This window comes from Gobio gobio (assembly GCF_949357685.1).
Source record: "Gobio gobio genome assembly, chromosome: 13".
Classification (NCBI taxonomy): domain Eukaryota; kingdom Metazoa; phylum Chordata; class Actinopteri; order Cypriniformes; family Gobionidae; genus Gobio; species Gobio gobio.
Window position 1 is genome coordinate 37,800,119 of NC_137106.1, and position 26,410 is coordinate 37,826,528.

General features: G+C 38.8%; 1 protein-coding gene across 1 annotated transcript in view; it reads right to left on the minus strand.

Moving 5' to 3' along the window:
* Positions 1–26,410, minus strand: part of npas3 (neuronal PAS domain protein 3) — a 408,670-nt gene that overhangs the window by 257,142 nt on the left and 125,118 nt on the right. The window contains exon 3 of the mRNA XM_079832348.1: positions 3,157–3,401. Within this exon, the coding sequence (XP_079688474.1) occupies positions 3,157–3,401 (245 nt within the window). The remainder of the gene's footprint in view (positions 1–3,156; positions 3,402–26,410) is intronic.

A 26,410-nucleotide genomic window follows, 5' to 3' on the forward strand; every position in this document is an offset into this window, starting at 1 on the left:
AGCAGGAGTCAGCGGAGGATGAGGAGAGCTAGGTAGGTCAGCCCCATCTCCTCCCTCCGATCGGAAAATAAACAGAGATTCATGAGCTCAGAGGAATCGGGAGCGGGGATGAGTATCCATTAGCTCTAGCGATGCAGAGCGGCAAAACGGGAATCGATAACAGGTTCTGTTCGAAATGTAGTGCAAATAAAATGAGCCGCGCTACTGATTCAATTCAAACGGCTGCTGTCAATGAGATGGAAGGACACAAAGCGCCTCTCATTGTCCTAGAGGGTTTGGATTCACCTTGCTGAGTGTTCATTAATACATGGGGATGTAATGTACTTGATTCATTTCCTTCGCTTACATCATTTCCTGGACTGCATGTTGAGCACGTTGATGTCGGACGTGTAAAAGGCAACGGTCTTGTGGACCGGCCCAACTGCAAATTATTCACTATATACATTTTCTCATTAAAATGCATGCGGCTCTTCAAAGCGAGACAACAATGATACCATCTGTTGTGTGCCGGCCGGAATACACAGAACAAAGCCGCTGAAAACTGCAACAATTTACTTGTGCCTCTAACAACGTTCACGGTACTACTGCCATTCCAAAAGTACAGTAAATAAGTAGCTGCAATGGAAAAAAATTAATACATTAAATGACATTAAAAAACTAAATTTTACATAACAATTTTAGCTATAATTCCAAAAAAGAAAAGGAAATTACTACAATTATAATAAAAAAATGCAAATATAAGAAATACTAGTTTGCCTTTTTATTGAAACCCCCAGGCACTGAAAAAAACCCATACCAAATGATCTTAAGAGCATCATCTCTTTTAAATATTACATTTAGCCACAGCCATCAAATATAACGAGAAGAACAAGTATCGAGCGCATCTTTTTTTATTTTCATTGATCCCGACCGCATCCTTTATCACCAACCAATTAGCATTAGTTGATTAACCAGGCCCATTACTCACCTAATCGTTACAGTCCAACTAAGAATCCATGGTTACTGTTAAATCTATATGCTGCTTCAGTGTACTGACATTCGTAACTAATTAGGGTTCTGTAGGGCATGACACAGTCTTGTTTATTTATAACCGACAGCTATTTTTCTTCTCCAGTCTGTAGTGCAGCAAACTCCAGCCAGGAGGGAGCGAGTTATGATCGCCGGGCAGATCTCACTGGACTTTTTAATGCACATCCATAGTTTCATAGTCTACTTCCTGTCCTTGCTGGTAACCAAGAGTACTAACTGATGAGCTGTTGATATTGTGTACCGCATATGGTTGTTTACCACTGACAATAATCTCATCCCTCAATGTGAATAAACCAGTTTACAGTGTGTTTATACCTATAACAGCACTTATAAAGTTTGATAGATAAAACAGAAATTTGCAGCTTGTATATGTGTCAAAAAGTGCTGTCAAATCGATTAATCGTGATTAATCGCATCCAAAATAAAAGTTTGAGTTTACATAATGTGTGTGTGTGTGTACTGTGTATAATTATTACGTATATATTTGAACACACACGCACATACACATATATATATACAGTATTTACATGAATTTTTTTTCTTAAATATATACATGTATGTGCGAGAGTGTTCAAATTAGATTAATCTAGATTAAAATGGCTCATTTGAATTCTGCCGAAGGCATTCAGAATATGTGTGCTCGTAAGTGATCGTTTGTCTTTTTGTAGTTTGAATAATAAATAACTTCTGTCCCTTTAAGACCTGATGCACGCATGGATCCCAAACACTGTTCCTGTGAGCTGGTTACGACTGTGTTTACGTTAAAACTCACCAAGATGGGCATTGAGACATTTTTGAGTGTATTTGACCATTAATACGCTTGAAAAAGGAGCTAATTTTTTGCACTTGTATGTCAGAGGCGGCTTTATTATGGTATGTGTGTGTGCGTTTCAGATGCGATCGCGAAATCTGCGGGAATTTGTAGAATTAACGCAATGTTCAGAGGATTAAACTGACTGAATGAGAGGAGGCGGGTGCGTTTCAATTCGCTGTCGGTCGGAGAGGAGAGGAGAGCGTAGCTGATATCGATACTGTAGAAAATGAGTATTGTATTGTTTCAGATATTTCAGTATCGATACATAGCGAAATATGGATATTTTTGACAACACTAGTAGGCATACACACAGGTTCGAAGAGTCATTCTCTCGCCCCCTACAGTGCAATTCGGCTAGGTATAAATCCGCGCTAAAATATCAAGGTGAAAGTCATCATAGCTTGCGTAGTATAGACCCAGCTCCCAACCCAACTTTGAGAATAGATTAACGGCAATATTTTTTTTATCGCCCGATAAGAGTCTCACGTTAACGCAGCACGTGAACGCCAATAACGGCCCACCACTAATATAAATATATATATATAAATAATATGAATATATAATCTTAAATATATGAATGCATAATTACAAAATACATAATTATGCACAGTACACACACATATATTGTGTAAACACAAACCTTTATTGTGAAAGCGACTCATTGCGATTAATCGATTTGACAGCACTATTTAGTTTAAGTTCAGTAGCATGACCAAAATTTGCAAAACTAATGAAAATATTTACTAACTATTGTTATGAATTAAGGTCAGAATTTGTTATTATTTATTTTAGATTAAATGTAATTATTTAGACTTATTTATTTGAATTATTTTAGTTTTATTTAATTAATCAGACAACCTGAAGCTTAAATAACAGACAAGCTTCGGGTTGTCTGAATAATTAAATAAAACTAAAATAATAAAATTAAGAAATCTGATTCTAAATACTTCTATTAAATCTCAAATAATTAACAAATAATTATTAACTTTTTAATCTGTTATGAGAAGTTGAAAAATTGTACATACATTTGCAAAGAGATTAGATTTTTGCATGCCAACATATTTAATATTTAACTGTTATAGTTAACATACAAATTCTATAATAATATAGTTTGTAGCGTGCCTGCTTTTTTACTTCCATCATAAGTTTTTTATTGTAAAGATGATTCCCTATTCATTAATACAAAGTGAGGAACTTGAAGTTATTGTCTTTAGTATTCAATATTCAGCATACTACACATGATATATATTAAATTGAAAATAACCTGAGGAAAAAAATCAGATGTAATTTCTACACGGAAGAATGAGTCTTACCTTTGACTGAGGTGTTGGGCGGCGGTCCTTCGATGCGCAGGTTCCACGGCGGGTCTCCCTGGTTGGCGAAGTCCCTCATCTTAAGGTAGCTGATGGTGAGGCGGATGATGGAGGCCTTATCCAGCTGGCTGGTGATGGCGCCGGGGAGCGGAAGCATCTTTGCCAGCTCGTAGAACTCGAAGTTTTCCTTCCCCCGGCGCGAGCGAGCAGCGTCACGTGACTTCTCCTTCCTTAGAGCCTGCAACCTGGCAGAAACGCAAGAACGTCAGTAATATAAACAACTACTGCTAGTCAAAGCCTGACAGACTTTGCCTTCCTGTTGGAAGACGTCTTATTACTGACAAAATGTAAATCCTTTATGCTTAAAATGCTTAAGTTTGTGAGGCAACGTTCCAGAAGGCAAACCAAAATTTAAATTTTTTAGTCAACATCACCAACAATTTCTGATGTAAATACGCAGGTTTTGATCTTTTTTTAAAGCTTGAAATACTATGTTTCAACCATAGATGTTGATGGAGAGCACATCATTCTGTGGTGTAAATGTTATTTATTGCTTTACATTGAAATAAGTCACATTACATTTGACATTAACTTTTTTGCTCATCAGCCACTGTGGCTAGTGGTAGTTTTGACATCAATACCATGGGGGAAAACCGCCATATAGATATTTTTAATATCATCTCATAATTTAACAGCAGGTATATTAGGCTGCTGTCACTTTAAAAGCGGATGCACGAATCCATTATACTGTTACACATGCGTTTTCTTAGTCAACTGTTTAAGTTCACATAAAACATAACTGACTGTGTTTATGTGAAAACTCGCCAAGATCTGCATTTTGACATTATTTTGTGCGTATTTGACTGTTTTAGCGCAATAAGCAGCGAAAAATAATGAATTTAGTCAAGCCCTGGTCACATTCCAAAGTTAAATGGGTTGACTTTAATTGAAAGATCGCTTGGAATTACTAAAATGCACTACCTTTCAAAATGTTGGGGTCTCTTAAGCTTAGTGTGGCAAACAGCGAGGCCGAGGGACCGTGAGGGCGGGACGAGGCGGCGCTCATCAGGGAGGATGAGCGCCAGCTGCGCGCCGCAGCGATCTCGGCCCTCGCGGAGGAGTGAGGGACTATAAAGGAGGAGTGACGACAGTGAGGGACGAGAGAGGACCAGGCCTGGATTTTATGTTGCATTTTATTTATGTTTTGTTATGTGTTGCTGCAGTCGACCGTGAGGGGCTGCAGCTTATTATTTTCATTTTGTGTTTATTTGTATGTAGGCGACAGTCGTCCGCGAGGGGCTGTCGCCGCCATTTTAGTTTGTGTTTGTTTAATTAAAAGTTATTTTGAATGTCCGCCGGTTCCCGCCTCCTTCTTCCCGTACAAACAACCTTTACTACAGTGGTGCCGAAACCCGGGAGGAAGGAGGGACGCGCTGTCGAAGAGCCCTCGCAGCTGAGGGGGATCGCGGTGCCGCGGAGTTCGGGCAGCGCGGAGGAGAGAAGTCCGCGAGCGGCTGCCCGAAGCGGTGGTGCTGGAGCGGATGAAGGTCGGTGGGACGGAGAGTTCGCTGCCGTGCCCCTGGGTCGAGGTGGGGTGGCTGCCGTCCGCGAGGGGGCGAAGGAGTCCCCAGCGCTTGCCCGGAGCCGAAGCCTGCTGCCGTCCGCCATATTGGGGAGGAGCCGGAGCGCTGCCGTCCGCCAGGTTGGGGAGGAGCAGGGAGCGCGGGACGGGGACTCGCTTCCAGCCGCCCTCAGAAGGAGGAGCCACCGCCGGCCGCCAGGGGGTGGAGGAGTGTCGAGCCGTCCACCGGCCGTCCAGTACCACCGCATGGCACCGCGAGGAAGAGCCTCACGGCTGGCTGAGGACCGAGCGGCAGTGTGTCTGGGAACCGGACCAGAATTATAATTTTTTTTCCTCCTCTCTCCACTCTCTCGTCTCTGTCGCTCCTCATGTTCCTCGCTCCGTTCTCTCACCTTGCTGTTCTTACCCCCAGGTCCCGCGGCCGCCGTGATCGGCCCCCCCGGGAGTACCCCCCGGCCTGCGAAGGGCGTTGGGGGTATGTGGCGAACAGCGAGGCCGAGGGACCGTGAGGGCGGGACGAGGCGGCGCTCATCAGGGAGGATGAGCGCCAGCTGCGCGCCGCAGCGATCTCGGCCCTCGCGGAGGAGTGAGGGACTATAAAGGAGGAGCGACGACAGTGAGGGACGAGAGAGGACCAGGCCTGGATTTTATGTTGTATTTTATTTATGTTTTGTTATGTGTTGCTGCAGTCGACCGTGAGGGGCTGCAGCTTATTATTTTCATTTTGTGTTTATTTGTATGTAGGCGACAGTCGTCCGCGAGGGGCTGTCGCCGCCATTTTAGTTTGTGTTTGTTTAATTAAAAGTTATTTTGAATGTCCGCCGGTTCCCGCCTCCTTCTTCCCGTACAAACAACCTTTACTACACTTAGCAAGGCTGCATTTTTTTAAATTAGAAAAATAGTAAAACAGTAATATTGTGAAATATTATTTCAATTTAAAACAACTAGTTTTCTAGTTTAATATAATTTAAAATGTAATTTGTTCCTATGATGGCAAAGCTGAATGTTCAGCGTCATTACTCCAGTCTTCAGTGTCACATGATCCTTCAGAAATCATTATAATATGCTGATTTGTTATTATCAATGTTGAAAACAGTCACAGTACAAAATAATGTTCATATACAAGAAAACCAAATAATATGTGTTGTTAGTGACAGTATTACATCATAAGCAGAGGGTAAACCATGGTTGCAACTGACAGATCCAATAATATTAGCCTCTATTCATTATACACACATGTAACCCAATTCATCTCCATTGTAATTTGTAGCTTTATATCCCAACATGCCTTTCTCTTTTCAACACTGCTTTTCCCAGCCAAACAAAAGGCCCAGGAGAGACGGTCTGTAACTGAACTCAATAGCTGTGCCTGGCTCTTTGTTATTGACTGTATATAGTATCAAGAGCACACCTCTGTGCCAATCACAGACGGGGCAGGCAACCGCGGTGTTGTGGCGCTGGGCCGCGGCAGGCTAAAGTTGCAGTCACACCGACTTTGTTGTGCTCCGTCGGGAGACCTCAACTCAATTGATTCAGTCATTGGAATCCAGAAGTGGGTCGAAGTTGTGATTAGCTTTGGCCCGGGGTCTCGTGAGACGCCCCTGTGAATGACTTTTATTGCTGCCTTTTTACCACAGACACAGACGACCGGCCAGAGATCTTCTTTCCCTGCCAAGCGCTTAAACAAAGAGAAACAAACACAACACTGAGCTAACCTCACCAGCATTTGAGCTTCGAAACGATGCTAGACCGAAAACGCCCAAAATATACACACGCTCCCACACATGCCTGCACAAAACAATGATATATTATAAATTATGACTACTGACTCAAAGTGCTTCTGTTTACTTTAAATCGAGTGATTTACAACTCTGCAGTGAGCATTTCTCTTTATTTATTTCCTTCGGGATAAAATTAGTCCCTTTCTGGCAGCAATTGCTAGCAACACTGGAAGTGTTTTGTTACAGAGTTATACAAAAGGTTAGAAAGAAAAGATTATATAAATTAGTAAGTCAGTGACTAGAAAAATCAAGAATCGGCTTAATAATTTATTTAAATATATATCTAATCAAATAAATAGCTATCAATTTATTATATGTGCAGGGCTATTATCATCATCAACTAAAACTCTAAAAAAACATTTCCGTTACTTGAAACAAAACTAAAATAAAATAATATATAAAAATGTAATTTCTTTCAGCTAGAGCAACAATTTTAGCCCTGACTTTTTGTGAAAAATCTTGTGAAAAGACGCATTCTGAGAGAAGCACTGATGCGCAGTCGATGCCCGTGAAATATTTATATTACTAAATATTAGGGAATTCATTTGCCACGACTCTCACAGTGCATTGTGGGTATTCTTTAGTCATTGATACACCGGTTATACACTCTTTTTGCGGTGCATTGTGGGATTGAATGAGTGCACAGGATAACGTCCACTATGGTTTCGGACACCATTACAAATGGCTTTCTAGGGCTGGTCCGAATTCCATTTTTTGAGCTTCGAAGCTTTGGTAGTAATCAACATCGAATATTCGAAGCTTCGGAGGGAAGGAGCTGAACATATTCTTCTCTCTAATAAAGGCAGGAATCTCGAGATTCTCAGCGGCGCGCCTCACATGGGGAGGGCTTATATGCTCCGAGAACGGACACTGTTCATTCATCACGAGAGTGAGAAGCTGAATGACAAGATGATCGCGGAAGATTTGGTTTCAAAGCGAAATGTAAAAGCGCTTATTTAAGGAGGTTTGTCATTGTACTGTTTTGTTGTTGTGTTTTTCATTAAGAATAATAGACTAATCAACCCACAATTCAAGCAACCCGCCCCCGAATTGGCAAACCGAAAGTAAACTGCGCACGGCTGCATTCGTTCACAGCCGCTCAGTGCACAAGCACTGCAATGTGACGGTGAGGGAACATTCTCTCAATGTCACATCCCTAACGGGTAAAAAGGCTAATACATTTAGATTCTATTTATTCTATTATTCTATTTTCCACAATGTCAAACCAACGCAGCTTAACCCAAAATGCAAGCTCATGCATGCGCTTCTTCCATATAAACTTGTGCAGTTGTGTGCTCTAGACATAGAATACTTCGTTTCAGGGAAGACTGAGAAACAAATATATTTATTAAGTATAACGAGATTGGGAGCCTGGCTCCGCCCTCCTACGTACTTCCGCTCAATTTTCATTTTCCTTCAGTACTCCGTCTGGGACTGCAGTTTATTCCTAGGTTTTCTCCGATCAAATTTTAACCGGTCCAATCAACGAACAGAGGGAGTGGCTGAGAACGATGACGTTGATGTCGTGCGCTAGTTTGAGTTGTAGTTCAGTAATGGCGGCGGAGAAAAGATGCGAGCGAAGCCATTCATTCCGTTGAGGCATAACTGCCGAATATCCAGAAGTTAAAGCCGGAGCAAGAACAATCTTGGCTGAGTTCTGTTGGTGGCCATTAGTGTTGTTTTCGTCAACGAAAAGTATGACTAAATATCTTCGTCAACGAACCTTTATAACGTGACGAAAACGAGACGAGACGCAACGTAAATGCTGGTCATGTGACGATGACGAATAAAAACGAGACTAAATGTGATTCACAAAATAAAAACTATGCTAAAATGTCTCTTCATTTTCGTTGACGAAAATGAGACGAGACGAAAAGTCGTGTTTTTATTCTGCAGTATTTCTGTGCGTCTCAATCAGGGGCTGCATCAGGTCTCACTGCGCAGACGCAGGCCACATCACTCTCTTCAAACCCCACTCGCGCGGCGTCTCCGGTGAGTGAACGGGTCCTATGGCCGGCCAGTTGGGGTTCGTAAGCCCTATTCGGACGGTAATTGTTTGTCCTGCGGTCGTAAGGTGTCTTCATTATTTACAGGAGCTAGTCAGTGATTTTATTGTCGTCTTAATGCAGAATATCAGTGTTTTTCTCCCACCACCCGTGTAAAAATCTCCGGCCGAATTACCTAACTGAATTACTGTTTGACAAACACCAAGGTCGTGGGGTGCCGTCTGAATCCACATCTCTGAGTTTTCAATCACTTCAGAATTCACGGTTTATATCCTTTTTGGCCACTGCAGAGCACCGTGCGGTTGTGCTTCGCTGTTATTTTGATGCATTTTAAAGATCTAGACTTGTATTACTGAAATATTGGCAAGTATTTACAAGAGCAAGATATTTCATCACCGCTCAAACAAAGAAAGAAAGAAAAGCACGTAAACATTTTAAATGTGCCGTTATAACGGCAGCAATTATATATGTTAAAATAACCGCAGCATTATGAATACCTCTTAAGCGAATAAGAGGCTATATTCACTTATTTCCACTAATTTCCATGTGGAATAAAATTACATCCTTTATTTTGAGATAAAATACAAGACAGAAAAACATTTTAACTATAATGTGGGTCTAATTTTAAACATAAATAATTAAATAATAATTTGGATATTATTTTCCTATTAAATTAAATATGCATTTATTCTTATTAAGACATTTGGAAAAACTTTTATTACATTGAAGTGGAAAATAAAACGGGTGTTGTGGAAATAGATGGGGAGAAATGTGGCCACAAAAATCACAGGAAAAAACACCACAAACCTTAAGAGACATCTCAATGTTTTTATTTATTTTATTTAAATGTATGTGTGTGTACTTGTTTAGTTGGTAAAATAAATATGTTGTAACTTCAAATCAGAGCGTCTTCCGTGTCTGGAATGGATGTATTCTTGAGTCTATAAGGTAACAATAATATAATAAGATAACATTGTTTGAAATGGGTTTGGCTAAAAGAAGATTTTGGTTTTGTCTATAATACGTACTTATACTATATTGACTGGGTTAAATAGAATTGCATTACTAAAAAGAGACTAAAATACAATTTTCATTGACTAAAACTTGACTAAAATGTCATTAGTTTTCGTCGACTAAAACTAGACGAAAATAGTCATAGATAATTCTGACTAAAATAAGACTAAAATGCTCAGACTTTTAGTCGACTAAAACTTGACTAGACTAAAAAGAGTATGACTATGACTAAAACTAATAAAAACTAAAATGACTGCTTGACACAAAGACTAGACTAAAACTAAAATGAAAACAGGCCGCCAAAAACAACACTAGTGGCCATGATGTTGTGGTCCTCCTCCCCACGGGGTTCGGGAAAAGTTTGATTTTCCAGCTCGCTCCGTTAGTGGTGAAGGAGTTAGCTGAAGCCCTATTCGGACGATAATTGTTTCTCGTGGGATCGGAAGGTATTGTCATTGAATTACCTACTGCTTTTGACAAACACCAGGTCGTGTGGTAATTTACTTGCTGTCCGAATCCACATCTCTGAGAATATATCACTTCAAAATTCACTGTTTATATCCTTTTTGACCACTGCAGAGCACCGTGCGGTTGCACTTCGCTGTAATTGTAATTGTATTTCTTTAAATGATGGCAAGTATTTACAAGAGCAATATATTTCATCACCGCTCAAAAAATAAAAAGAAGAAAAGCACGTAAACATTTGAATTGGGACGTTTTTTACGGCAGCATTTATTGTTATCATACCAAGCATATGACATTTTATTTACAGCATACAATCATGTTACGGACCACGTGAGCAGCGCGTTCCCGATCACAAAACTCTCCCCTCCACCGTGAATAAATCACAATCCGAATGCACGGGTTTTAGGTTTTATCACTGAGGTGGCGTGCACATTTATTTTTACGGACTTCCATGTGAGAAACAAAAGGCGAACGAACGGCGCATGACATACGTCACGACCAAACGTTAGCGATCCAGAGTGGCTCTGGGCAGATCCAATAGTTTTAAACTTCAACAGTACCCGCCTTCAAGGAAGTTAATGCTTGTCAATGGAGAGTGGCCAGACTCTCTGTACAAATGAAATGTATGAGAGTCTGGTAAGACCAGGCTAATTCAACTGTCCATCCTATTAAAAACTGCTAGGCTATAAAATAATTGTGTAAAAAAAAAAAAAAAAAAAAAAAAATATTGTATTTTGCCAGATTTTATAGTGTAAACATATGCAGGTGCGAATGAGAACCGTTTCGAGGGGGATGGCAGGTGTGCAAGAAAAACAAACAAAAAAAACACGAATACCAACCCATCGAACAAATATTCTAATATTCTGGTCCAGCCCCATGGCTTTCCCCTAAAAATGGTGCCCTATTTAAGAGTATGGGGGTGATTTCGGACACAGCCACAGTATAAGGCACAAACACTCTAAAAGCACCCTTAAAATGTATTCAAATGTATATAAATCAGATTCAACAGCTTTTTATTCATAAAGCACATTATTTTCGTTCACTTTAAGCACAAGTAAATATGCATGAACTCCGTGTATCAGCTAATAATGCACACGGCACAGGCTTCCTGGTGTTTACGGTCTCAGTGCTTTGGTCCAAGGTTTGAGCCCATTGATTTATGATTTTCAATCAAACAACTCACAACAGCCGCTTTAATGCTTCCAAAACACAACTGCCCACTTTCTGTAGCGTTCATCATGTCAAGCCATTCTGAATTAAGTCGGAAATAAATCAGCCCAGAGCTTCTGCGTTCCCTGTTGGCCGACATTTAGATTAATTTTTTACCACCATAAATGCTAAATCAGTTATAGCAAGTGCCGAAAGATGGGGAGAGAAGAATGCCTTGATGGATGAAAAACGACTGTTGCTGGAGAAGAAAATCAGCGGATATTGTCTTCACATTTTATCAACGAACAAAAAGCAACATAAAATATGAAATGGAGCCGTGACACAGTACACAAACATATTCTGGAGTGCTCAATCTTGATGTAGCCTCACAATTCCTACTCTGCTTTAGTAACGCTCAATAATTCCCAAGCAACATCCAGCAAAAAAAAAGGCCTGATTGCCCATTACCTCCAAAAGACCACCAAAGACGCCTCACGTGATCAATTTTAATCCTGTATGAAACTACCATTTCAACATCAAATATAGATTTGCTCCACGCCTTTGCATATGAGCGATGGATTTCTATTCTCGATGGTGTGAAGTGCTCCAGCACAAGAATAAAAACTCCATTTGATGGTCTGCTGCTCAGACAGTATATAAAGCCAGTTGTAATGGTTGTTTGGATGCAAAGTGCAACAGAGCAGCAGAATTTCATTTGTTCCACAAACTTGGAAGGCATTATGCTGTCCTGCCAAATACGTCTTGATACACCAAGGTTAGGTGACCTTCATTTTCGTGACATATTTATTACGTACTACGGGAAAATGCGACAAACACAAAATCACGGTGATACCACGCGCCCTGCGCGGGACCTTTCAGGGAAATAGGACAGAGCTTTGTTTTGTGGCGTGGACTAACGGCAGCGGCTCTAGAGTAATGAGTGTTGTGTTATTGAACGGCCTGTTTTCTGAGCACAAATTTATGATTTTGCTGTTTTCTGCTTCCAGGCTGGTATAAAAATACTCCTAGATTATCTGCAACGAACATAAATGTGCCATAAACCTTTTCAGAGCTTATGCATCCTGAAGGGTTTGAGTTTATGCACATGAAAACATCCTGTAACGGTAAATAGCCAATCGGTGTCAACATCATTTTCATCAGAAAGACAAAAATCGATCATTTTACTTATGTAATGTGATGTAATTCAGAGTAAACATAGGGCAGGATTTGATTGTATCCATCAGAAGCTGAAAGTATCATGAAACGTGGGCGTGGCCTACCAGAATGGAGTCATTTGATTCGATGGGAGTGGCTTAACCCTCTGGGGTTCTTCATTTATGGGTCACACTCAGGACCTTCGGAGGGCGGGATTAAGATAAAAAAGATTGGAGTAAAATCAATTAAATATATTTTTCTTTTCTTTTTTGGTGTTTTGAGATAATTTTATGATTTATAATTAATATTTATATTTATATTTATATTTTTTTATTATAGCTGTATTTCATTTTAGAGTCAAGCCTAGGCCACATGAAAGCAGTTTTTTAAATGAGATCGGTGCCATCCGGTGGACACATTGAGCATTTTTATCACGCAATAGCACATTTTTACCACTATAGTGGATCTTGCGTTTTATAATTTTTTAAAAAAAATCGTAGCTGGAATGGAATGGTCCGAAACTTGGTGACTTTATTGGTACTTGGTATATGAACACCCAAAAAAATTGGGGACAGGATTTGAAAAGTCTAACTGGTCGTAAAAAAAAAATAGTCACACTCAGGACTTTCGGGTCAAAAATGACCCCAATAGGAAATTAATGGGAAATTAGTTTTTTTGTGCATACAATCTACAAATCAGCCAGGATGCAGAAAAAAGGACTCAACAGTGAAGGGGTGAATCTCTAAAACATCAAGAGTGCAAAACAGACAAAAAAACTCACACACACACACTTATCCACACAAAAACACATGCACACACAAATTAATGCGTGCCATTTCAAAAGCTAATTGTGTTTTGTGTGTGAGTGTGTGAGTTTTTTTGTCTGTTTTGCACTCTTGATGTTTTAGAGATTCAACCCTTCACTGTTGAGTCCTTTTTTTCAGCATCCTGGCTGATTTGTAGATTGTATGCAAAAAAAACTCTGTATTTTCATATTTTTGCCATTTCCCATTAATTTCCTATGGGGGTCATTTTGACCCGAAGGTCCTGAGTGTGACAATTTTTTTTACGACCACTTAGACTTTTCAAATCCTGTCCCCAATTTTTTTGGGTGTTCATATACCAAGTACCAATAAAGTCACCAAGTTTCGGACCATTTAAAAAAAAAAAAAAAATTATAAAACGCTTCGGGTCATTTTTGACCCGAAGAACCCCAGAGGGTTAATAACATCAGTTGCTAAAATGTTGTTGTTTCAGCAGCAGATCAAGTTATTAATTTAATTTAAAGTTTGAAGATAAACGTTTGTTCCTTCAGAATATCATGAACCAATGAAAGACTTACAATAAAACTAGAAAAGTGTGCTAAGAAAGTAAACGGGGTCAATTTCGATTTCATGTTGAACAATGATATGAAGATATAAATAACTTAAATTAGGTTAGCAAATTGAAGAACATTGTAAATAAATAAATCGCATGTCTTTTTCTGATACATTAAAAATATTTGAGAGGTATGGATATAAACAGCAATGTCTTGTAGATGGTTTAAAATGCTCTATGTTATTAGGGATTTAGATACTAAATACTTAATTTAATAAGCCTGCTTATATATCAGAATCAGATTCTAAGAATGCTTTTAAAGACATTTGTACCTTACCTTGTGATCGACCGTAGTACTCTATATACAGTAGTAAATTAACAAATCTGACACACACACACACACACATCAAGAGGCTGAAAGTTCTGCAAATGATCATTTAGGGTTGAGGTAATTGCCTTCATCAGTGTAGAAAAATCAGGCAGAAGAGAAATGTCACTTTAGATTATCTTCTTGCCTCCTGAAGCAATAGATGACACTTGATCAGAGACTAAATGCCAAAACCAATCAATTCCTTTTGTGACTCTTCGCCATGCCGCAGTAAAAAAGGCCATAGTCTTGGTTCTTCTAATTAAAGTAAATGCTATCTCCTTGGTAACCTCATTAATATTCTCATTGACTTGGTTATACATACAGTGTGTCATATGACTGGTCAAAATTAGATGGAGCCGTTTTAATCAGCCAGAATGTAAATTACTCTCAGAACGACTTTATTTCATATACAATTTGACGAAAACACTTTTCACTAAAATAACTTTAAAGATTGCATCTTGTTCCACAAGGTTGTTTGCAGCAAAAACAAGTTATTTATTCACGTTCACATTTTCCACTCTCTCTGACCCTTAGAATTAAACAAGCCGTTTACTGTACTTTAAGATTCTGTATATAAATGAGCTCTGTTATGAATGGCAAACTTTTTTGCATGTGAAATGAGAAGCAACGCCCCCATCTAGTTGCTGGATACTGAACAGGCATTGATATTGTAAACTTGGTCGTTGGGCAGGGGTTTTGTGTTCTATATACTACATCAAACTCTTATCTCAAAAGAGCATGAAAACCCTTTTTTTATTTAAGTATAACAACTATAAAAGTAATATCACAAACTAGAGCCTACAGAAAGTGGCACTATATACTGAATCATAGGTTAGCTGCATTCAGACGTGCATCGTTAAGTGCAAGGTTACGTCTCGCACGGCAAACTAATTCCCTTCAAGGTCTGTGCGTACTTCCTTCTCAATCAGTAAAATGGATCTGGTTCTGATGCGAGTGTCCATTGCTTTCAATGCCCTCAAAGTTCTGTCATTCGACTGCTAGTTTGTCCTGTGTGTGTGTTTGTGTGTGTCTGTGTGTGTGTGTATATGTGTTTGCGTGTGCGTTTGTGTTTGTGTGCTGGGAACACATTGACATTCTTCATTAATATGGACGTCAGTTCAGGAGATCTATAGATGTGCTACTGTCATACATCAGCAAGCGCCACTCCGTTACTAAACAAGAGGCTGGTGTTTGCATTGGTTATGCTCAGTATTTCATCTGAACAGCTAGCCAACCTTAATATGATGAATTAGTCTCTAAACCAGATTTCAACTATTCAAAAATGCATGTTAATGAAACCTAAACTTGCAAAACCGGTCAAAAGTTGCTGTCTCCACCAGTATGCGCATGTTGGAATGCATCAAGGTACATCCAATCCTTCCATATAAAGAAAAATATTAATTAGATTTTAAATAATTATAGATATATATTGGTGCTGTTAAATCGTTTAATCGTGATTAATCGCATCAAAAAATAAAAGTTTGTGCTTGCATAATATATGCGTGTGTAATTATTATCTGTATTTGAATATACACATATACATTAATATATTTAAGAAATATTTGTATGTGTATACTGTATATATATTTATATCATTTTTATTTTATAGATAAATACAAATTGTATATATAAACAAATTCAAATTGTATACATGCATGTGTGTATTTTATATTAATACACATAATAATTATACACAGTACACACATATCTTATTTAAACACAAACTTATTTTAGATGTGTTTATATATATTAAAGCAAAATTCACTTTTACATGGTGTTTGCACTTGACTTGATTAGGCAAGTCCCTTGCAAAGACTGCATCATTTCAGTTCTGCTTCCTGAGTATGAATTATCATATGCAGTAAAAGACAACAAGCACTGTAAAGGTTTTGCCAAAAACTCAACTGACTGGCTTCTTTCCTGTACGATTGTCTCTTCAGACCTTAGAACAGCACATGAGCTTCTTTTGAACTCCTTACTGAATTCCTTCCCACAAATTGATCATAGATATTAAGTGCAAACAATAACCATAATACCATAATCAAAGTACTCAATATTCAAAGTGCAAATAGAGACCATATTTTTCTTCAAGCATTATACCGATCTAAGAGATGGTTACAACGAGATCGCTTTTATATTGGGAGATATTCGCGTGCCTCAGAGAGCCACTTTCAAACAGTGGTAACGTATTGAAATCGCGTTTGAATGCGCACTCCTGTTTACTTTCACTTTCAATTTCGCGATCGTGCGTACTCTGTGAATAGGGATTGGTGCGCATTTTAAAATATAAGTCTGACACTTCTGCTGTGCAACGAATCCTCCACCACGGCCTAGTTCACTAACATGTAACACATTCGTACACACGCTCAATGTGTTCTCGTTACGTGATCAGCGCACTATTTACAACTCGAACAGCTCGTGTTGGTTGAGCTGATGGCATTGAAGCGACTGTCATCCACCTGAATTAAATTGTTTTTATTTCTATAAAAAGCAAAACTAGAGTGGAGGCGTAATGTAAACGTATATTCTATCCTAGTTGCCATATTCGGCATATTGTTGGCACACAGCAACTTTAAGTCTAAAGGTCCTTTCACACTGATTTTGACGCGCAAATAACTAGGGCAATGGTTTTATTTTTTGATCAGCTGTTTGTGTAATGAGTGCTTCCACACCGAACGCGAATGTGCTGTGGCGAAAAAAACGACATTTATTTTTTCCGATTCAATGACGATTTTTTTTACTCTAGCGGCGACAGAAAAGGCTTCAACCAATCACATACAATGGTGACGAAATGTCCAATCAACATTAACCGCCTTGATTCGGCCGGCGCGCCGGCACGATCAACACGCTTTTTTCTTATCAGTGCCAAAGAGACTCAAATAACTCTGTCGATCTTTATCATTCAGGCAAGTGTTATACATCATTATATTCTATTAAGTTTTTACTTTTATTTGTGTACAGTCACAATAAAAACAAAATGTTTTTCTTTTTGCAAAATAAAGAAAACAAACATGATGCGCGATCTGCAGCCTCTCTCTCAATGATGTCTAATCTGATTCTCTTCAGAAAATGACCTGTAGCTGAGTGAAAACTCATCACACAAACATGAGACATATGTCTAAAGAAACGTTGAAATGTCAGGTTTTAAATAATGTAAATCAAATCGAAAACAAATATTCTGTGTTTATGTAATCTGTTTGAAAAGAGAGAGATGTCAGTCGTTTGCGAGTGTCTCATTATCCGCTAATGCGACCACTACCGTTGCCAGGTATCGCATTTCTCACGAGATTACAGCTGTAGTTGTAGTTACAGCTGTACAGCTGTAGCTGTGTTTGCCCACTGTAGGCTACAGACAACGATAACATAACCTAACACTTTTGAGTTAAAACTCATAGATTTTTTTCGAAACCTTGTGTCTGCGACTATGGAAAGTGAATGCGTTTCCGTCGGTACGTCTGTGGCACTTAAATGTTTACATTGTGACTCAACTGGAAACATAGCTGGAAACAACTGCTCTGGATCGATTGGTTCCTGAAGTGTGTGTTTGTCTCGTCAGATGCGGTGCTACTGTCTCTGGAGGAGCTCCTCAAATTTTCCCACAGACATTCGAAAGTAAGTGCAGAGCTGGCCATGATACATTTTTTAGCTCCTGTTCAATATTAGCATACTCCTCTTCAGACTCTCTGTTCTTTAAGACTGGGTGCACACAAAACCTTAATTTCGGTCTTTTAAATAAAATGAAAAGCTCGTCTTCACTGGATGATGAAGTGTCCATGTTTGCTCAGCTGTCGCCTGCGAATGTTTTGGAATGTTGGAACTCTGAAACGTCACAGACGTCGCAAATCCGTGTTCACTATTCGCTATTCGCACACGAAATATTCGCTTTTTCGCTTCGATTTATTATAACTACAACATAAATATAATTTAGTACCATACAATCCCCTAATAACACTAAATATTAAATAAAAAAAACATTAATCAAACTAAAATATTGCGTGCTGGTCATTTCGCCAACACGCAAAGAGCAACAGAACGACATAGCTCTAGTCTCTGTGAATACAGTCAGAGACAATGGTAACTTTAGCCACATTACTTATACGGCGTGTGCTAACAAGCACATTCAGAAAGGCGATTAGCAAACACTCATTTTATACTCAATATATGGAAAATATGCGTGTTCCATATATTCGCTGTGTGATTTCTGTTGCTGTAGTAAGCAAGCACAAACTGGAAAAGCTCTTCCCTTTTCTGGAAAGAGGGTGGGGAGCAGCAGCTCATTTGCATTTAAAGACACACACACGAAAACAGCATGTTTTTGCTGCCACCCATCAAGGGGCTTTTAAAACATCCAATAATAAATGGTATGTAGGGTATTTTGATCTGAAACTTCACAGACACATGCGATTTATATTACAGCTTATAAAAAGGGGCATAATAGGTCCCCTTTAAAATGTATGAGATTACACCCTGTCCTCAGTTTTTTCTTTACCTCTTACAATGGCTTGTACATATTGATTACGAGTCCAATCATGAGGTCAGTTTGAAAAATAATACCTACAAATTATGCAGGGTGAAGCCATAATCTTTTCTTTTTTTTTTTTTCAAGTCCTTCCATGCGACTGTCTGTCTTACAGCTGCCTTGTAAACCCATTTGAAGGCTTTCTGGAAGGCCACATTCACAGTGAATTGCCCCTCTTGTCACAGAGAGGCATACACTCTCATAACACTCAGAATGCAATTTGCTGAACACTTTCATAAAGACCAGTCTCTCTTAGCTAAAAGCAATTTATTGTCTCTTTTTGTTTAGCTTTAGACAGAAGGGAAAGTGGCAGAAAATAACCGCACAATGTTTGCATAAACTCCAGAGTCGCAACAGCAGAAAACAGGCATCAATTTAGTAAAAAAAAAAAAAAATCACATTTTAGCCAATAATAAAACCTAAATCATATTATTCCACATTGAAAGGGTCGGTTCGGACAAGAAGTTCCATTCCAAAACATCCCATAATGCTTTGAAACAGGAAGAACTGATTTTAATGCTGAAGCTCTTCAAAAACAAGCTTTAAAAAAATCCCAGAGAATCCCATAGTGCTCCCACGTTTTATCTCTCAACAGACATGACATCTCAATGGCCGGCGATTGCCCAGCAGATTCGTGCGGTGTCAGAGGGGCTGTGGGCGTGTGATTGGCTGTTTATAGCACACGGGTGACCTGACTGGCTGGACAAAGAGAGGTTGTCAGAGGAAAAGGTCACAGTGTTGCTTGTACAAAGTGAAACTCGTGTCAGAGCCAAAGAGAAGGAGGCGTGCTGTATTATACCAGCTGAATCACAAGCTAAAGGAAGAAATATACCCTTCAACCCAATGTCTCGCTCTCATTTTTAGAGCTTGACAGTCTCTGTCCCCATTCACTTTCATTGCATGGAAAAGAAAATCTCATTCTACTTAAAAAACAAAAAAGAAACTCATCCAGGTTTAACACAAGGGTACATTGCTTTGAAATCATATGTACAACCCTACATATTTAATATTCTAAAACTACAGTATTAACACATTTGAAAGAAAGAAAGCCATAAGACACCAGTACGCTACTCAAAACCAGCATAACTGTAAAGTTATCTGTATATGGTCTATGGTAAGCCGGGTTTAAATTGTGTGGGGAGCTGAGCTGTGCAGGGGCCCACAGGGGCCCCTCTCTTGCGATCAGAGGGTGGGCTTGTCAGCGCTGATCTCCTGTCAGTGTGTAATTAAGAGGGCTGTGGAAAGCCACGAGAGCAGTGCTGTTGCCGGATCTCTGCACCGCAGCAAATCCCGTTAGCTGTGAATAAACCCATTGGGGGCGGCACAGGTAAGCCCGACGCAATGCGATTACATGGCAAAAGCGGTGCTTGAAAAGCCAAATCGCCAACACAAAACACCCAGCCTTCACTTCTGCACATTCTCTCCTGTGTGAGCCAAAAAAAACCTGACATTGTGAAACATAAATCTCCTTTGTTACCTCAAGAATACACATACACAGAATACAGTATACAATACATTTTGTGAAAAATACTGAAACCTCTGACTTCAATCAAACAAATCATTATAATTAACATAATGAATATTATTTGCAATATTATTAATATATGAAATAATGCATAATTGAATATATAATGTAAATAATATATATATATATATATATATATATATATATATATATATATATATATATATATATATATATATATATATATATATATATATATATATATATATATATATATATATATATATATATATATATATATATATATATATATATGCAAAATACGATGTGATCATCGCAACTGGTCCACCTTTACAGGTACTCTGCCCTACACCATCTGTGAGCCAGTGGCATCACTCTCTCCTCTCTCCTCCTTTCAAGCACCGCCCTCTTCCCTGGGCCACGTCAAGGCTTGGCTACATCTCTCAGCTGCATAAGAGTTTTGTAGCTACAGCAGGTCGTCAGATGGGTACCCCCTTTCCTTGGTGTTTCGTCGATTTAAACCCACGACACCTCGATCCAGCGTCCCGGATCTACCCCTGCTGCCCACCCACCAACTCTATGCCGTAGCTAGTCCTTCAACAGGTTGGCTCTGCCATCGCACATCTCGCTGTATCCAAATCCAATTAGATGCTTTTTCTGCCTGTTTTGTGACATTGCCCACCAGCAGTTTCCTGGCCATCCCTTCAATCCCCAACAGTCCAAGGGTTCTCCAGAGCGACTGCCCAACAAAACCCCTGCAGCCGAGCTCTAATGGTAGATTCCAGGCCTTCCATCCGTTTTGCTGGCTCTCAAAGATAAGGCCTTGATATTTTTTGAGCTTACGCTCATGTGTCTCCTCCATCCTCTTTTCCCAGGGTACTATATATATATATATATATATATATATATATATATGTATATATATATATATATATACATATATATATATTCTATTCTATTCTATTCTATTCTATTCTATTCTATAGGTATATACAAGGGCTGCACAATATTGAAAAAAAAAATTATCATTCTAGGATGATTGGGGTGATTTTGTAGGGTAGTGTATCTATATAGAACATAATAAACAAATGAAAAGCATAGATAAATACAATAGAACAAATAGTACAAATAGAAAATAGATACTAATTAAATAAGCAGTGCTTTATGTTTTTCAGTTAAATCTAACTTTATTCAGGTACAGACATTGAATAATCAAATGTGAAATAACTGCATAGTCAATGATCAATTCTTTTTAATATATAATATTGAATTATATTTTATTGCTCAATTGCTAAATTTTATTTAAATTATACTCACTGTTTTAATTAAATCTAATGAATACAATTTATCTTTGTTAAAACTACAAAAGTAATTTTCTCTTTTGTTGTTTGATTAACATTGGTGACAGACAGCAGCGGGTTTATTAGGCTACTGTAACTTTAAGACAAATGCACAGATCCAATATAATGATACGCATCCATTTTCTTTCTCAATTGTTTACAACACATAACGATTGCGTTTACGAGGATACTTGCTGAGACGGGAATTTTGACTTGCACGGGTCCGTTCAAGTTCAAAAAGACTTGCAAATGAGAAACTTTCACTTTATGATGATTAAACTTTGCAATTATTATTATTAAACACATTATTATTATAATCGAGCAGGCGTGAATATTGATTGTTGATAATATCAAGATTTTATCAGTATAAAATTAGAGCACTTTGCTGTGATAGACCAAATAATCGCATCATAACTTTATAAGGTGAACAACAACACGGTTCAGTAAAGTGTCAAGTTGTCATTTCCTCTGGTTAAACCAGCTTCATGACTGAAACTACAAGCTTCAATCAAACAGAAGCAAAAAAAAAAAAAAAAAAAAACACCTGACCAGCTGAAGCACAATGGTCATTTTCACTCTCTCACTCACTCTCACTCTCACTCTCTCTCTCTCTCTCTCTCTCCGTCTCTCCCGGCCGTTTCCCAGCTGCACCTGCTGCGGGCGGCCCGTTGAGGTGGAACGGCTCGGTATTAGCTGTGAAATTAGCAGCGCTGTCTTGTTAAAGAGCTGGCTCGCTCTGCGGAGGGATAGACACTGTTAATGGCATAAAAGCCCTCATCACCTGGGAGCCACACAATTACTTGAGCCAAGGCTCAACGCCATCTTCTCCTGTCCCACAATCCCCCGCACTCACCCCCCTCCGCGAGCCGTCCCTCAAACAGCTCACTTCTCTCCGCCTGGCCTCCTGCCAAAACCCCAGACAGAATGAGATCTCTCTCACTCTCTCGCTCTCTGTCCTAAATCATATCTCAAGTCAATGCCCCACTCTACTAAAACACACTAAATTCAAATCCTGATGTTTGCTAGTGAGGAGGCTGATGCTCTCAGGCTCTCAGGCAGACATTAAAGACGGAGTGAGAAACACAAGGGCATGTTTAAAAAGGACAAAACAGCATTCGGATCAGTGTTGCTGTAAAGACAAAGGGCTCAGTACTATTACAACATCATAAAATAAACAAGCCATTCAGCTCATCAACCTTCAGATCGCAGTTACATTCTGACCAGGCAAGAAAGCTGCATTCAATTTTCCAAAATCAAAAGCCACGGAGTAACTTAATATTTAGAAAATGCTTTAAATCCCAAACAGCTAACAGTAAATCAATCACAGGAACGGTCTTCTTGGAAGAACGTGCTGTTTAAAGGGACATTCACTCAAAATGATCTATCATTCATTCACCCTCATGTTGTTTCAAACCCGTATGGCTTTTGTCTTCTGTGGAAAACACAAAAAGAGACATTTTGAAGACTGTGCTGGTCGCTCTTTTCCATGCATTTACAATGAACAGAAACTGTAGTCTGAATCCCTATTCCCTATGTTAGTCCACTAATACAGTTCACTTGAAGGAGTGAATGAAAACGAGTGTGCGAATTCGGACAGTCGTTGAGTGTACATCGGCTGTACACTCGTTATTGCGGTGCAATGTGGGATAGAATGAGTGCACTCGATAACGCCACTATGGTTTTGGACACCACTACAAATGGCTGTCCCTTCAAATAATGCCCTATTTGAGGGTATAGGGGGAGATTTCTGATTCAGCCGAGGATTTTAACCTTCAAAAAGGGCATAAAAGTACCAAACCAAAATGTTTACCATAATTCATTACATGAATTGATTCTCAAGTGAGCTGTTAACCACAGCAGGCGAATCATTGAGTTGAAATGGAAAAACAGATCAATTTGTGAATGAATCATTCAGACTGGTTTTGTGAACTGGATCAACCGATTCATTGAACAGATTCAGTCTGAGCTATTAACTATAAATATTTTTAAAGCTTTTTGAAGCTTGACAGCTTCAGTCATCAGATATGCAGGCGAGTAATGTTCACAAATGTGAATAATCAATAATAATAATAGTAATAATAATACATAAATAAATAAATAAATAAAGATTTTATTTTTATAAACAGTAACGATTTAAAAAATAATTAAATTCATTAATTAATCATTGTATTTAATGTATGATTTTATACATTTAATAAATTAATAAATTATTTAATTTTAAAAAGTTAATTCATACCAAGCCCAAAACATTTCTTCATTCTCTGTGAAAAAGTGCAGATATTTGTATGAGATGTTGGCTGCGTCCAAAAACCTAGGCAGCTGACTCGTTGCCAATGACTTGTAAGGCAGTGTTTGTGCATGAAGGCACCTCACGAAACTCATTTCGGACAGACTTCTTAGGCAGTGTAACAGTTTAATGAGCTACAGCAAAATAGAGAGAGCTTTGGTGAGAACTAAAGAAATATTGAATGACTACATTAGTAATTTCTCGCTAGAATTGACATCAGAAGTAGAAAAAGTTGGTAAAAACGTACATTTACACACAAACTGACCAAACGCAACTTTCGGACGCCATCTTTTTTTCCAGCTCAACTGTCACAGAATGGAAAGCACAGGATTGTGGGATATCAAAGGCAGCGAAGGATACAAATATGCTGCCTTCAAAAATTGATCAGATGAAGGTATCTCTGGAGAAAGGAAGTGAAGCTAACATTAGATTCGGACGTGCCCTGGTGCCTTCCTGCTTTGAAATGTGTCCTCCGAAGGCAGCATTTTCCAGGTTTCGGACGCAGCCGTAGAGTATCCAAACAATTCTAAAACAAGTCGGCATGAAATCAAAATGGATAATTCTTGTTTGTTATGGAATATTGCAGTATTTTCATTGATGACAGAATTTTCATCTTTGGGTGATTTAGCCACTAGATGTCGCTTATTCAAAACAAAGGCGTAGTTTGATGATGCCTTGATTTCGCAGAGCTTTTAATATCCCGCGGACGAACGCTTCAGCTTCTTCCGCTCATGCGTATGTGGGGGAACGCAGCGCTGTTTTATCATATTAGATATATTTGAGTGTGTTGAAAGTTATGTTATAATGCTACTCTGTGCGTTCGCTCGGCGGCTACTATGAGACACTTGTTGCACACTGCAGTGAGCTAGAGCGATATTAGGCATGGTAAAACATGGTACTCGCGGTAAATCAAGAAAGCCGATTTAAACACTAAGACTAACTGTGTTGAGCTGTATAATAATGATTCGTTTTCTGTCAATGAATGTCTCAAACAGTTGCTCACCTGTCTAATAAAACACACAATATATTATAGTGTCTTTGGTGCTTCCATGGTTTCTACAAAATGAAACCAGAAATCGAGGGTAACTCGTGTATGATGTCATTGATAGGCAACGCGTGAACATGGTCCACGTCCTGGCGAAAATAGCTTATTTGTCTGGATTTAAACACTCATGGAAACATTTGGGATAATGAAAGTACACAAGTCAACAAAATATTATATTTGAATCCAAAAATCTTACATATTGTGCCTTTTTGAAAATTGAATTTGGTGTGAATATTTGGTTACTCACATAATCCATCTGCCAGCTGAAGCGAACGGGAAGGCCACAGGCATTCATCCAAAGCTCAGCTTTACACGTGTACGTTTCTCAGATCATATGCGTGTATTCACATACACCTCCTGCCGTTTAGCAGCCATGCCAAGCAAACAGACAGAGCGGCTGAGAGGGAGGCCCTCAGTGCTGGAAAAGGGCATGTTATGGAGGGGATATATACACCCACACAGCTCTGAGATCAGCCTCTCTGGTCTAATTACTTGCCACGGATCCTGGAAGCACACAGAGCCGTGGAGAAACGGCAACAGTGGTGCCCTTCTCCGGCTCACATCAGGATCCTGGAGTCTGGGCCCTGTCCACGCCAGTCAGCTGTGTCCTGATCAAAGCAAAGCGCACTCCACTCCACACCAGGTCAGGCGCACAACAACCTGTACAAGATTTACGGCCTCAATAATGAATGAGAGAAACATTTTGAAGTAATTGGCTGTGCACAGGTAGCCATCTCCCCACCAGGGGAGCTTGTTTGTACAAAGCAACATAAGCTAAATAATTGATGCACAATGCAGCGGCGCTCTCGGATAGCCTTGATTTGGAACATGTTCAGAGTTGCAGCGTTATGCCACTGATGACAATCTTTGTTTAGGAAAACAAAAAACGTTTTGATAGAGAACAAGAGAGAGAGAGAGAGCTAGCTTCTTTCATCACAGACGTTCTAAGCCAAATCTGCAACGACCTGACTACTGATTCATGAAGGTCTCTGCTCTACAACAACAATAATCATGAAAAATGCACCCTGCACTACTTACTACTGAAGTTGGGCTTGTTTGATGGCTTTCTTTTTACAGATTAGGCCTGCCTCTGATGTTCCACATGGCTGTAAAATTGCACTCTCTTGCGTTTTTTCTGCTCTGTTTAGGCTCTGGCCACGCACGTTAATAGAAAAGCAGCGTGTCAGAATTAAATGGAGGAGATTCAGGTGAAAACAAGTCTCCTTTAATCATAATCAAACCATATGAAAATACACATACAAACAATATTTATTTTCTATTGTGACTTTATGCATTAAATTAGGCATCATCTTATGCACTCAAATAATTTTGCATATATTTTGTATCATATGATTATATTATAGTTGTTATTAAACAAACATAATATTATTATTAAAAACTAGGGCTGTCAAAAGATTAATCGCGATTAATCGCATCCAGAATAAAAGTTTGTGTTTACATAATATATGTGTGTGTACTCTGTTAATTATTATTTATATATAAATACACACACAAGCATGTATATATTTAAGATTTTTTTATATATATATATATAAACATTTATATTTATATATATATTAGAGTTTATATACATGTATATACAGTATATACATGCAAATATTTCTTAAATATATACATGAATGTGTGTGTATTTATATATAAATAATAATTAACAGAGTACACACACATATATTATGTAAACACAAACTTTTATTTTGGATGCGATTAATCTTTTGAC